The 15,987-nt window shown below is 34.2% G+C and overlaps 1 protein-coding gene across 1 annotated transcript in view; it reads right to left on the minus strand.

Moving 5' to 3' along the window:
- LOC140059059 (dynein axonemal heavy chain 3-like) overlaps positions 1–15,987 on the minus strand; it is a 62,020-nt gene that overhangs the window by 29,951 nt on the left and 16,082 nt on the right. Inside the window, exons 8-19 of the mRNA XM_072104876.1 lie at positions 8,253–8,488; positions 5,972–6,167; positions 5,014–5,471; positions 4,713–4,917; positions 4,078–4,412; positions 3,126–3,324; positions 2,495–2,878; positions 2,275–2,403; positions 1,905–2,105; positions 1,430–1,569; positions 717–875; positions 247–475 (exon numbers count right to left, since the gene is read on the minus strand). Coding sequence (XP_071960977.1) covers positions 247–475; positions 717–875; positions 1,430–1,569; positions 1,905–2,105; positions 2,275–2,403; positions 2,495–2,878; positions 3,126–3,324; positions 4,078–4,412; positions 4,713–4,917; positions 5,014–5,471; positions 5,972–6,167; positions 8,253–8,488 — 2,871 coding nt within the window. The remainder of the gene's footprint in view (positions 1–246; positions 476–716; positions 876–1,429; positions 1,570–1,904; positions 2,106–2,274; positions 2,404–2,494; positions 2,879–3,125; positions 3,325–4,077; positions 4,413–4,712; positions 4,918–5,013; positions 5,472–5,971; positions 6,168–8,252; positions 8,489–15,987) is intronic.

Genomic DNA, 15,987 nt, shown 5'->3' on the forward strand with positions numbered 1-15,987 from the left:
ATTTAATAAGGAAATGGAAAAAAATATGTTGCTGAAACATGAATGTGCATAGATTTATTTGAGGTTCAAACTCATCACTCTCTTTTTAAAAACCATATGTATGTCATCCTAATAATGAAAATGGACAGTGTCTTGACAATTAAGATGTGTCTCAAAATCAATCATACTTTTGAATGAAATGTAAACGCTAAAAAACACATCCAATAAAAAAAACCCATAAACATCATAGTGTTTAAAGAGACGAACCTGAATCAGCCACATCTCCACGAGACCTTTAGCATCTGCAGGAATGATCTTATTACTTAGTGTAACCTTCTCTTTTTCCGCTGATTCCATCGCCACAATCTCCTTGTCTTCTGTAAATGTCAACTGTGCGATTCCTTCAAAGCACTTCTTAAGATGTGGTTGGACACGTAGAGGATCTTTGGTTTCGGAGAGAATCTCAAGCAGTTCATCGTTGGAAAGAAAGAAGAACCTAATAAAGAAATCAAAATAAATTGGTTAAGTCTACAGGCTGTCGTCTTTCAAACTTCCACTAAAATTAGTAACTAGTAATAAATAATAATAATAATAATAAGATTTTTATAGCGCACATACCACTCCAGAGTGCTCAAGGCGCATTTAAAAATAAAAAAGAAATAAAGAAAAATATGCGATATTAAACATTACTGAATAGTAATTGGCTCTTAATAGTTTTCAATTTAAACTTTTCTGACCTTGGAAAAAATAACCTCTTCTTCTCCAAGTACTCATTAAGCCCTCGTTGGATGTTGTCTAGCAGACTCTCAGAATGCTGCAATTTCTCCAGCATTTGTTCTTGGGATGTCACAACAAGCGCCTTTGTGTTTAGCACAGAGGTTGTCATGACTTCTTTCCTAGGAAAAGCAATAAAATAAACAACTTTATAAATATTGTAATAAATTACCATTCCCTAACATATAGAGTAACATAGTATTTACATGAACAATTCTAGAATAAGATGTTTTGATTTAAGAAACCATGTATAGTTAATAAGAACAATCAAGAACATTCCAGAAGTGCTATTAATAGAAACTGTAATCATGTAATAATGAGAAGTATAAAGAATGATCTAGAAGGATAGGAGCATCTTGTATATAAAGGGATGTAAACTATTGTAAGGTTGTTGGATTAGAGGTTGGATAATATATTGTAAAGTTACTGTGAAGCTGTTGTTTAAAGTGCTTACTCGATTGTTAAAAGTTGAAGTTGATTGAAATTAAAGCTTTGTTTTTTAGTTATTTTACAACTTTGTGGATTTTGTGTGTATACTTTTATGTCACAAGGGAGTTCCTAAAGTATTTTCAACCGCTCGGAAACATACGTGAGAGGAGTTCGTGACAATATATATTTACATTTCCATAATCAGATGACTAAAAAAATATAAAAAACAAAAACCAATGTGTTTTACCAGTTAGCATCAACTATGGTGAACATTTCTCCTTCAATTGGAATTTGTCTACGAATGTCCTCTGAGCCGAAAATCGGTTCTAAATAAAGCCACGCTGCTTGTACTTTCAACCAGGAATCAAGGATGTCTCGCATGCGATGCTGGAAAGAAATTAACAATTCATACAGTAATTACAACATGTAGAGTGGGAGTGAGTCAGTGGGATACAGAGTTGGACAAACAGCTCTGGGATTTGGCAACAATGTTTCATATGGATTTTGTAATTCATTGAGGTACGAAGTGAGGTTAGCTTCTGAGTAATCCTGAGCATGTCATAGCTATGCAGGCTAATCCTTTCAATCTCTATTAATCATTAGCAAAATAAAGGTGGACAGATAAAAATTCAATTAGTACATGTTTCACACCCTGTTGCTTCTCAGACAAAAGTACAATAAGCAAGTGTACCTGGACATCCAGAAAAACTTGGATTACTCACCAAACCAACTTCCCACTCTTTGATCTCTGCCTCGAATGGTGCTATGAATGGCGATCCTCTCATTGTGGAAGTCTTGACCACATGATCTTCAAGAAGCACCTGAATGTCATCTGGTGCTGAGAGGATGCTTATCTGTGTGTCTTTGTATGGAGTGAAGTTAAAGTTCATCTCTTCCCAGTCACCTTTCATCTTAATTAGGGCCTACGCATGTTAAAAATAAAACAACTGTAAACATAAACAATGCAACCCAGAAAAGCTGTGTCAGTTTGAACTTTAACCTGATGAGTGTATCTAGCGTGCTGGCACTACATAATTGGGAAGGAAAGATGAGATAGTAATTTAATGACAGAATTGTAAGTATTAGTCCTACCTTTTCCAAAGCATACTCTTTGCTTGCCTGTGAGCTGATTTCACTGAGATCTTCTAAATTCTTTTCAAGACCCATCTGAAGGCGTTCAATCAGTGGTGTTTCTGGTGATGGTGTCATATCAAATCCAACCTAAAATAAAATTCACTTATGTTAGAAGATTCAATTTAGTATGGTAGGACTTTTACTTTTTCCATAATAGAGAAAGCTGCCATTACAGTACCTTTTGACTCATCATATCCCAATGGCGTTGTTTTATTCCTGGGTTACAAAGAGCGTTTATCAGTGGCATGTTAATCTTGAACTTTTCTAGCTTCCCTTTGATGGTTGCTGCAGCACGCATCGGACCCATAAACTCTGGATGTGCAAAGATCTTTGTCAACTTGTAACTTGTCTTCCACATGGTCTGTACTTCTTCTTCAACATCTTCAGCATTGACTTCCAAAAGAGGACCATTCATCCATTTGTCGTACATGAGGTGGAATTTTACGGCGGCACTCCAGAGTTTGTCATACGGTTCTTTAGCTTCTTTCATTTCGTCTAACTGAGGGTACTGACTTACTTCACCGACGTCCAACATCTGTTCCTCTTTGTTGATTTGTAATTTCTAAGAAGGTTGAGAAGTAAAATAAGTAAGAATAAAAATTACTTATGCATATGGTAATTAGTAATCGTATATGGGCTTTAAACTGGAAGTCCAGTGTATTCATCTCTTTAGAGATCCCAGTGCATCTTTCGAAATCTTATCTCAGCCCTTGTCAGAACACAAAAAGACCCTTAGTGGAGATGAAAGTTGTTGTACGTGATGTCTACACCATTGAGCAATTTAGCTCATTTAGCCAGCAACTACTAACCTCTTGGTAAAACTCCTCAAGTTTTTGACCAATCACATTCAAGGCATCTTGATAACTATTAGCCTCAGACATGCGGTCTTTAGACTTAAATGATTTCACTTCATCAATGATCTCTTTTTTTATTCGAGCTGTGAATTTCTTCTTCCAATCGTTGAGTTTTGACACAGCATAGTCATGCTCCTTCTGCAGCTTGGTCTCACTAACAGTGGAAAAATTATTACAAAAAAAGTTGTTTCTCTTGAGTTTAGATTAGCAGTTGACCCTTTAGGGTACCATTGCCTTGGGTGCACTGTATACTACTTTTATTCAATATCTTCAGGCTTCGTATGATATTGTCCCTCATGCGGTTATTCACCCACCAGGCTATCAACCACCAGGCCATGACCCACCAGACTATCACCCACCAGGCTATCACCCACCAGGCTATCACCCACCAGACTATCACCCACCAGACTATCACCCACCAGGCTATCACCCACCAGGCTATTACTCACCAGACTATCACCCACCAGGCTATCACCCACCAGGCTATCACTCACCAGACTATCACCCACCAGGCTATCACCCACCAGGCTATCACCCACCAGGCTATCACCCACCAGGCTATCACCCACCAGGCTATCACCCACCAGACTATCACCCACCAGACTATCACCCACCAGGCTATCACCCACCAGGCTATTACTCACCAGACTATCACCCACCAGGCTATCACCCACCAGGCTATCACTCACCAGACTATCACCCACCAGGCTATCACCCACCAGGCTATCACCCACCAGGCTATCACCCACCAGGCTATCACCCACCAGGCTATCACTCACCAGACTATCACCCACCAGGCTATCACCCACCAGGCTATCACCCCTCCAGGCTATCACCCACCAGGCTATCACCCACCATGCTATCACCCCTCCATGCTATCACCCACCAGGCCATTTCACCAACTTACCTGTTTCTTATAAGTGGAATAATCCTATTCGGCCAAGTAAACGTATTATCATTCAGCATTATATCATCTTTAGGAAGGTAAGCATAGTCCATCAAAAAAAGAACGTTCGAGGCTGCGATTTCAAGTTTTTCTCGCAACTGCAATAACTGTCCTGTACGGAGTCTGTCTACATACTCTTGTAGCCCTACGAGTTGATCTGTGCTTTCGGACTGTGCGGTAATCTTTCGTACAATGCCGTCATATTCTTGGCAAATGCTACGGTTGAACTTGCGACTAGTACTTGTGATTTTGTTGATCATGATGGAAGCTAGGTTTCGTGCTCTTGCAATAAGCCACTGGAAAAATAAAAAACATATTGATATAATCAGTTAGTGGTTATTTACAAAATGTATCCTACACAGTACATGGTAACACAATACAGTGGAACACAGCTTTTGGGACACCAAGGGGATACTTGCGCAAAATGAACATAAGGAAGTATATGTTTCATTTCAACCCCTATTCAACCCACCTAAAAAGGGACACTTTATGAAGCCCAAAGGCATCTCTGTAATAGGTTATACTGTAATTATAGATACAAATCTTTGCAGTATTTTGGTTGTTGTTGTTGAAACCATACAAGAAAGAAAACTTACACTATTTATATTGTTACAATCTAATAGAAATAGATGCATTGGAACAAAGACGGGTAGTAGGGCAGCTTCATCTGCCATTGTTTTTAATTTCTCAATTTCACGAACGTAATCACGCAGATGTTGCTCTTTGTTGACAAACTTTTCAACTTTTACGTCAGATTGTTTGGACAACAAATATTCAAATGGTTGATAAACACTTGTGTACCTAGAGAGAATTTAAAGGAAATTTAAGTTTTAAAAATGATTAATTCATTTACTACAAAGGTAAATTCAAAATACAATTATTAATAACCATGCATACCTATTGGGACCATGGCCATTAGCATATATCACAACTTCTATTCGTTGCTTGGCAACATCAACAATCTCTTCATCTCTTTTTACAGTACTGATGAATGGAATTTTCAATTTATCAACAGATTCAAACAGCAACGACTCGATCCTTGGAAACTCTTCCATGCTTTGAACAATCGTGTCAACTGCTTGATGAGTGATGCCAATGACCTCTTCAAATGGCGGTACAAACCGGCAAGCCACGTTTTCCGTAAAGGCTTCCATGAAGACAGTGAAGGGATGTTCCATAACTGGGAAACTTAGACCACTTTCCTTGTATTCAACTTCATAGCTGTTCCCCTTGAAATACAGCTCTAACCATGTGACAAGGTCATAGATTGACCTCTTTATAGCACTACGCATGCACTTTGACATTAATGTTGCTATAGAACCGAAGAAACAATCCATTTCATTCATTCTAAATACCTTTGAAAAAAAAATTTATTGTTTTTAATTAGAAATTTTACTTAACGATGAATAGGAGGAAGACAAATAAGATAATAATATAATATAATTTGTATAGAGCATTTCCAAATTGATCAAGGCACTTCACATTCTAATGCTTTATTTTAAAGATATCACATATTAAACATATTTTTAAACTCATAATAATTACAAGGAAGATCTTGCAAGATACTGTAGGATAGGTAGTTAAGTATTCATTTTACAATTTTTAGGCTTCCCAAATTTAATAATCATAGATCTAAACTTATTATCTAATAATTAATTTAAGAATAATAATTACTATTGACAGACATTTAATGTATAGATCAATAGATATTAGTAAACTCGTTGATTAAACATGTTTTGGAAAAACAATTTTCATTAGTGCAGAGATACGGAACTAACACTGTATTACCGAATGAATCTATAACATTAAATATAAATTTCACCCAACAATCAAGCGTTAAATGAACTTAAATGACCTCATCCTCTGTCATTAGTTCTTCAATATTTGCTCTCTGATCACCGACAATATTAGCGCACTCAACCAACCACTCGTTTTCAAGTCGTTGTCGCCCTCGTCGGCATGATTCAACAACATACTCAAAGAACTTCTCTAGCGTGATGGGTTGTATGGATTTTAAGCCTGGGATGTCTATGAGTCGAAAGTCGATGTACCTGGAAAAAAAAATTTAATTTACAGAACATACTGTTTGTTGGCAAAGTTTGTACTCAACTACTTGTCACCTTGTACTTACAAAAATCCTAATCCAGAGAATTATAAGCTTCTTTTCCCAACTGTAAACATAACATTGACGAATGACAGAACATCATGTCAACGTCAGTTGCGTGACCAAGGCTACTGTAAATAGCCGAAACGTAGCAAGTAAGTACTTGACAACTGGTTTAACAAAAAAGTTAACATTTATTTTCTAAATAATATTTCACATTTTATATTTAGTATAATTATAATAAATAGCACTAGAATTATTTCCCTCACAGCAGAACATAAGGCATTTGTAAAGCCAAACTCAATCCCTTTGTTGTTTTTGTTTTGGCAAATAAACAAACAATTATTTTGAAATAGTACAGAAACACCCAACATTGTAGCCCAAGCACAGCACCTATTCTTATGCTTTTGTTTCAGGGCATAACATCTTTTAGAGGATAAGGGATCTTTGATATGTTCTCTGGTATTTTGCTTAGAATAGAAATTAATCTTATTATTTATAATGCACAACCTATATCATTAAAGCTCTAGTATCTTAAAGCTCTGCCTACATTATCAAACCAAACTATAGTTTGACAAAAAATGATGTGCATAAATATGGTAATGATATGCCCAAATATAACATCATCATGTCCATATATGGCACACAACATTTTTGTTTTAAATAAAGTTTGATAGAGTAGACAGAGTTTAAAGGCTGATTAGTTGAAATTAATGCCTACCACATTCGAGAAAAAAATAATATGTAATCGTTTCGAATATAATCATCATTATCATTGAAACTAGTCAACGCAATAACATCAATGCATCAAGCACAACATAGATGCACCTTGATGACATTAATGGTTATTAGATGAGAGTAGGAAATGAGGGGGTTAAACAGGCAGCAAAAAAAATAATTGAAAGGTTTTTTTTTTCTAATTTCTAGACCTTCTAATATAAATGATGATTTAATCAATATTCAGCTTATTGGGAGTGTTAATCACTTGATACTGGCCTATATTTCATTACTATGTTGCATACATTTGGACAACATTTGAGAGCTAGAGCTAATGTTTTAATCTTGAAGCAATGGTGTCCGGATTGATTGTTTGATCATAATTAAAAACAGTATTATTTTAGCACTTTTTCTGGATGTTTTTTCTTTCCAGTTAAAATTCACCTTTAATTAGTTATTAATGAATGGCTGGACTAAACATAATGCTTCAATAATACAATTAATGAAGTGACTAGGCGATTAGTATAATTAATCTTTAGTATTTATACATTTCTAGTCTTTTTAACAAGCTTGTTATTAATTTTAAAAGTTTGTCTTCAAATACCCATATTTTGGCCTGCTTGTGTATTTATTCATACTAGCGTAATTTTGTTTTTTCACGCTGCTGCTCTAGCCCGCTACGTCCCATTAGGACTACTCAATCAGAAGCTAAAGCAAGCAGCAGTTATAGTTCTAAGGACAGACAGTTTTGTGAAAATGGAAACTCCACTATGATTTATTGATTCCAGCTGCTACAGTAGACCCAAAAAACGGCTGGGAAAGAGTCTATTAGGACATGTCATGCTAAAATTACAAATCCCTATATTCACTGTCAGATATTCATTGAATTATTATCGAAACAGTCCATTAAAGTTTGTGTTTGTAATAGGATACTTCACAATTGAAATATCTAGGGTGATGAAGTGACCCCCAGATTTGACCTTAGCAATAAAATTAACTAAAGTGACAGAAATTGAGTATTCACTTCTGTCACAAAAAAGTAATATTTATTCACATATAAAAAATGAAAAGAAACCCAAAAACCATTGTCTGACAGACAATTTAAGTATTTGTTGCTTTAAATTACATTTTTTCAGGTAAAATAACTATCTATTATGTGACAATAAAATGACACATTCAAAAACATTTGAAATAAAAAATATTTTTCAATAAGCGAGCAGCGTTTTTTGTAAGAAATATTTCTTGTTTAGTTGTAAATAGTAATTGTTATATGTGTGCAGAAAAACCCCAAAAAAAGTAGAATAAAAGATCATACTTTGTTTCCCATAGGAATAGAATTTCCGACATAATCGGATGTGTAATGTACAGATGTTTCTCCATAAAATTGCGGGCGATGATTACAGCTGTTTTCCACGGAAAAGCGTCTCTTCCTGCTGGGTTTGTGGTCTTCTGTGGCAATGGAATACCAAGCCGTTGTTGTTCCAAAGGGTCTCTTAGAATGTAGTCCAGCATGCTTTGTTTTACGCTTGATGTATAGTCTGTACGCATCTCCTATAAGAATAAAAAAATGTTTAGAAACACAGATACTTTGAAAAGGTACATAATGCAAGTGAACTTAAGCTCTGTATAGACTATCAAACTTCAGACAAATGTGATGTGCCTATATATGGACATAATAATGTCATATCACTATCTGGGCACATCACACTTTTTTTGGCAAACTATTTGATATTGTAGACACGAGCTTAAATGCTAAAGTAAAAAATCAAAAACAATTTCAGAAGTTGTTCAGTAATGTAAGTGGTTAATTTTTTCTAAAATAAATATTAGGAGCAATTAATATCAAGTAGGTAAGTTGATTTTCTAGAAGGCAGGAAGCAAATGTCACTGTTATCTCAAATAACAACTCCCAACTATTTGGTAAACAAAGTTAAATGTAAAACAATGGACCTAAAAATATGAATGACAAAAGCCTATTGCATCCCAAACAATGGGTGAAGCAGGGAGTTGTTAATAACAACTCCCTGGGTGAAGCTTGCATTTTAAGGGTGGACACCTCACTTAAGCATCACAGTCTAGAGTTTAGCATCATTCTAGCTTCTGCAGTCATCGGTATAACATCTACTTCTACGCCTTGCATTATATCTTATCTTAGCTCTTGATTGAAGATTCTAGCTGCTACGGTTTCAGCATACTGTACAGTACAAGGTAAGTTAATTAAGTGAACACTCCACAGATATAAAGATTACTAGAGTATTAATAATGATCACTTCCTTGGTTGTTGTTTAGAATGCTGTACATTGGTGATCTTGGTACTTGCCTCCAATCCCAAGGTCCGGGGTTAAATTGGATTGCCGTTCAATTTATGTGTAACTTTTGTAACTCACAACTGTTAAATTACTTCACTCCAGGGGATGCAAGAATAAGACTTTTTATGAAGGTTTTATAAGCAGTATTATTCATTCTGTAATTCTTCTTTAACTGGCTGTTAGATGTGAATAATACAAAAGAATAGAGTGGAAATCAAAACATTTTGGAAGCTGATATTACAGCTTGAAATTAATTCTGTTTCAGATGGGGAAAAGAAAGCAAACAAAAAAACCAACGAAAGAGAAAGGCTCCAAGATACTAAAGCTAGATATGGAGCAGACAACTGCCAGTATCAAGGAAGGAAGCAATTTGAATAGTGTAGTCAACTCAATGTCCACCAATCCGACAAATGAAGTGGTTAATCCGGTGTCTGTCAATCCACCAAGTAAAGTAGTCAACCAAGAGTCCACCAATTCAACAAGCAAGGTAGTCAACCAAGAGTCCACCAATTCAACAAATAAAGTGGTCAACCCGGTTTTTGTCAATCCAACAAATGTATCAAGTGGCGCTGCTACTAGCATTACAGCAACACCTCGTTCTGGAAAAATGGTAAATTTCTGATTTTTATTTAATTGTTATGTTGCTATATTATTATTTCATGGAGCAATTTTACTGAAATTCATAGATTTTACAACATGATTTTAGTTTTCATCATAAAAAATGAACAAATTTTAATGCTGATTCTCAAGATTATAACCTACTTTATATACTGCCGCAGAAGCACATTGATTAATCATTTACAATTTGAAACTATAAAAAGCTATCATGGTAAAAACGTAAAGCTCTGTCTACACTATCAAACTTTATGTGACAAAAAAAATGTGATATGCCCATAAATATGGACATGATGATGTCATATCACTACCATATTTTAGCACACCCCAAACTAGTTTGATAGTGTAGACAGAGCTTAAGACACAGGGTGAATTTGTTATAGTCTGATAATAGTGTGCATACATTCATTATTTATTTTCTGTCTTTAGTCTACTACAACAAGCAATGTACAAACAACAGCGAGGGAGACCAGTACATCAAGTCAGAATGCTACTGCTCGTACAAGAGAGCTTCCATTATGCATAGCACCTGGTAAAAGAGGTTTCATAACTGTTGGTAGTATCTGTACATTTTCAAAAGTAACAGTGTTGGTTTATGACATGAAATACTCGGAAGGGGGCGGGATTGCCGATTGCATGGTCTGCGAAAGGATTCCAGGCTCACATACGTTGGAAAGTAAAAGTTCTTGTATCTTACGCTGTCCTGCAAATGAATTGACAGCAGTTCGTAATACTTCAAAAAGTTTATCATTGGCATATTATTGTGCCAAATATGCATCAACATCAATGGACAAAGTCCTTAATGAATGTGTGCACAATATTAATTCTAAGTACTTAAGTTACAGCTATAAATTTGAACTCGGATATTTCTTTTGTGATTCATTTAATAGTCTTTTTGATAGTCAATGTGAAAGAAGTAGCTTTATAATTCCATATAATGATAGAGTATTGAAATTATTTGGATTGGAGCCAATCTATTTTCAAAAGACGTTCTATATTAAAAGTGACTACCATATACTAGACCCTATTTTTGGGCCATTCTGGGATGTAAAAGAGAAAAGGACTGGGGGTTTCTCCTATATTCAATCACTAACATTTCATATGCAAGAGTTTGTAATTACTTGCTATGTTAATATAGTAACTTCAACCAACAAATTTAGTAAAAACTACCGTACTGTTGTCGCACCTCTACCATAACAATCTGGTGCTTGTGTCAAATTTTCGGCCCTCTAATCCATAAGGTGAACAGAAAATAAATAGTTTTTATGAAAAGTCGATAACAAAATGTAAATAATTTTACAAACTGATACACAGGTTATTAATAATATCTTCTATGTTTCACTGCCTATGAATAAAATCAAAGTTGTTTAATTCGTGTTTTATTTTGCTGCATCTAAATAAAATTGATATTGTTTTGATTAAAGTGTTCATTTTGTGTTTTTTTAGCATTTAAAGTTGCATACAGTCTGCTCTCCCATTCTTAGATTCTCAACGGAAACTAAACAAGAAATATTTCTTACAAAAAACACTGCTCGACATTTCAAAATTATTCATTGTTCTTTCTTCAGATATATTTATGATTAATTATTGAAAAGATGTCCTTTAAATGCCAAAAATACATACAAATCAAAGATAGTTCTTTAGTTATGAATCACATGCCCATTTAAAAATGGTCAATTTTGAACTTTAATGTGCTGTGTGTGTGACCTCAATGTATGCAACTGAATACCCTCTAGAGACAACGTGACTTCAAGCAATGAGCGATATATATTCTTTGTTTGAAGTGAGAAAATTCTATCCAGTCTGTTGATTCGCGTCAACCAATAAAAGGGCAAGAATCCAAAATCGTTCAACCGTGAGCCCTCATAGCAGCTGGGATCTATAAATTATAGTTGAGTTTACAAATTAGCAAAAATGTCAGCCTCTAGTACTACTGTATAACTGCAGAATCTCTTGTGGGGGCTAGAGCAGCAACTTGGAAAAAAAAACCAGAGTTTCCTAAAGCTGTCTACACTAAAACAATGTGCCCATATAAGGTAGTGATATTCCCAAATATGGTAGTGATATGACATCATCATGTCCATATATGGGCACATCACATTTTTTTGTTACATAAAGTTTGATAGTGTAGACAGAGCTTAAGATGTTCCAGTCCTCCAAAGATACCATTGGGTTTTTGGGAGGGTTTGAAAATGATTTTTTTTTAAATAGTTTTCATGTCAACTTACATAAAAATGATACACCTTTCAGTTGGAAAAAAATATCGGGAGGCTTTATCAAAGCATGTGCAAACTATAGAGGGCACTATAAAGAGAAAATAATAAACCACCAACCAGTGCCTATAAAAGTACCTACGTAAAAGAGCTAATAAAGTGCTTTCTCGGCTAATACAAAAAGCTGGTGGAGACAAATAAAACAGTTTCTCGGACTAACTCAGGTTTTACTAATGAGTGGTACTTTTATGATACAATATTATTTTAACAACGAGGTACAAATGAAATTTTGTTGGTTGGTTTACATTTTGATTTACATACAATTATACAATGAATAAAAAAAAAATGTGTAAATACTATTAAATATGTGAATTGAATTATAAAAAAATGATTGTCGGCAGCTTTTAGTGTTTTGATTCAGAGTGATCAGTCTACCAGTTTGGCTAGGCTTAAAGAATTTATTTAGAGGGTGATCAGGTCCTGGCAAATTTTATTTTACAGTTTTTACACTTTCATGAAGTGAAATAACAGGCTAATGCCGATGATTTTACTGTCCCACTTTACAATTTCAGCTAGTTTGCTTTTTTCCCCTTGAGTAAGATTCAAGAACCAGACAATAGAGCAGAATACAAGAACACTTCTAATAACGCTATAAAAAAAAGTTAAGAAATTGACATGTGATATGAAGGTTTTAAGTTTTCGATGGGAAAAAAAACATTCTCTAACTTGCTCTTTTGGTTATAGTGTTGGCTTCCCAGAGGTCTATTGTCTCTATCAGTTATACTAATTGGAAGTGTTCTTTTAGAGCATCTAAAGTAAAAAATGATCTCTTTAGTTTTATCTGATTTTTATTTGTTTTTTAAATTGTTACTATACCAAAAGATTTTGGCCGAGACGGTTTAGGGTCAACTTGACCTGCACCCCTCTATGCATTAATTGACTAAGTGAATAAGTTTTTTACTAAAGGAATTGCATAAAACAAACAATAAAATATCTAAATAAAATTAAACATAATGTTAGCATATAATTGATAACATTCTTTTTCATAAAACCCTACCATGTGCTGTAGAAATTAAGACGACCAACAATTGATAAGTTGTCAGTAATATCTTCAGTTTAAAAAAAAGTTGTTAATTTTTTTTGGAAATGCAATTTTTTCCCCCGTGATTTTAAGGAAAATAAGTAACTCTTCTTCAGAATGTAAATAATATTATAAATTTTAAGTTGATTTTCTAGAAAGCAGGAAGGAAATGTCACTGTTATTTCAAATAAAAACTCCCAATATAAACTATTGGTAAACAAAGTTAAATGAACTATATAAAACAATGGACCTAAAAATATGAATGACAAAAGCTATTGCATCTCAAACAATGGGTGAAGCTTGCATTTTAAGGGTGGAAACCTCACTTAGGCATCACAGTCTAGAGTTTAGCATCATTCTAGCTTCTGCAGTCATCGCTATAACATCTACTTGTACGCTTTGCATTATATCTCTATCTTACGTCACGATTGAAGATTTTAGCCGTTACTCTTTCAGCATTTACTCTACAGTAATTGGTAAAAGGTAAGTCTTAATTAAGCAGCTTAAATTTGAAAAATCACACTCAGTGTGTCTAGAGGTAGAGTAGCTTATCTTGGATTAGGCCAAGTTGAGCCACCGACAAGTTGAGCCGCCGCCAGAAAAACGTTATTTTCTATGAAAACGGCAAATGCTAACTTTCGCTGGTGCTCGTTTCTTTTTAATAGAAGTTCTATTTATATTAGGGATAACGATGTACATTCAAAAGTTTAAATATCACGGTTTTTAGTATATATATTATTAATTAAAAAAATAATTATGAAAATCTGGCTTGTAGATTCCTTGTGGATTAGGCCAAGTTGAGCCGCCGACAAGTTGAGCCGCCGCCAGAAAAACGTTATTTTCTATGAAACGCCAAATGCTTACTTTCGCCGGTGCTCGTTTCTATTTAATAGAAGTTCTATTTATATTAATTATTAGATATAATAACGATGTATATTCCAAAGTTTATATATCACGGTTTTTAGTATATATTATTAAATATTATAATTAAAGAGAAATAATTATGAATATCTGACTTGTTTGTAGATTCCAAAATATAAGGCCTAAAACATGACTGAAAGTGATCGTTTTTAGCCAAAAATGACGTAAACATGTTGCCCCCTTAGGCGGCAGTTGTATGAACTAGGCCTACTCCATTTTTCGGTAAAATAATTGCATAAAATCACCGTTTTTTAGTAAAATATTCTGTGTATTAACATTGTAAAATTCAATCAAATATGATATTAAAAGATAGTAGATAAAAAATAATAATTATTTAACCTCATTCGAAGAGTATCAATACTCTATTAGTCCTGAGAGACAACGTGATTTTACGCGAGAAAAAATATTATGGAGTGCAATTAAAAACAATTAAATTATTAAATATGACTACTTTCCTTTGCTGTGTTGTTATGGCGGTTCAAACCAACAAAATTGTAGTATGTAATTATTATTTATTTTCATGACACAATAAACCTAAAGACCATGAACTTATGTACTAGGAAACCCCTCTATCACTACGCAAAATGTCGTAAAAGACGCACTGGGCGTTTCATAGAAATTACCGGCGGCTCAACTTGTCGGCGGCCCAACCGGTCATATCCCCAAAATATAAGGCCTAAAACATCACTGAAAGTGATCGTTTTTAGCCAAAAATAACATAAACATGTTGCCCCCCCCCCCCCCCCCCACCCAATCGGCAGTTGTATGAACTAGGCCTACTCCATTTTTCGGTAAAATAAATATTACTACTTTCCTTTGCTCTGTTATGGCGGTTCAAACCAACAAAAATTTAATATGTAATTAAATATTATTTATTTGCATGACACAATAAACCAAGACCATGAACTTATGTACTAGGACACCATCCTAATCACTACGCGAAATGTCGTAAAAGACGCATGCACTTGGCGTTTCATAGAAATCACCGACGGCTCAACTTGTCGGCGGCCCAACCGGTCATATGCCCTTATCTTATAGAGGTGCTTAATTATGGAACTACTAAGTAACGATCTCAAAACAATTAAATAAATGTTCACATTTTGCCTATCAATTAGTATATTAAATACAATGTTGATTAAGTTGCGTAAATAATAATCTGTTCGCTTAAAAGTAGTTTTAGTTATTTTGTTTTTATATTTGTAATCTAGTGAAATGTAATTTTTGTACTTATTTTTCTATTCTACTTGTATTCCATTAAAATTAAATAAATTATTTACAGTCTTGTTGTCACCGCAATCAAATAAAGTATTATTATTAAGACCAAGTTGAAGTATTTCCTTTTTTAAACTAGCTTTTCTTTAATTTAAATAATTGCCATCATCTATTTTAATTTATGTAACAGCGAATCAAGATATATAAGATTATAATATGCGCTATATAAGAATGAAATATTATTATTCTTATAGTATTGTATTTTTTATTTATTTTACATTTATTCGGTAATAAAAAATCACAACAATCCCAGCGGGCAAACCGGTGATTTACAAATACAAAACAAAGAAGAACACAATAAAAAAAGCAAGCAAACAATCTTAATTACATATGAAAAAAAAAAACGAAAAAAAGAGATTATAAAAAAACAAAAAAAGGAGATGATAAAAAAACGGAAAAAGGAGATTATAAAAATATACTAAATTATTATTATTTACCAATTGAAACTATTTATTTTTCAGATGGCGAAAAGAAAGCAAACAAAAAAAACAACAAAGAGCGCCAAAATACCCAAACTAGATAAGGAACAGATTCCATGTTCTGACAATGAAACCAAAGAAAAGCAGGCAGCTATTAAAGACAATCAAAATAGTGTAGTCAATCCAGTGTCCGTCAATCCGAAGCCAGTCAATCCAACAA

The sequence above is a fragment of the Antedon mediterranea genome, chromosome 9 (genome assembly GCF_964355755.1).
Source record: "Antedon mediterranea chromosome 9, ecAntMedi1.1, whole genome shotgun sequence".
NCBI classification, from domain to species: Eukaryota; Metazoa; Echinodermata; class Crinoidea; order Comatulida; family Antedonidae; genus Antedon; species Antedon mediterranea.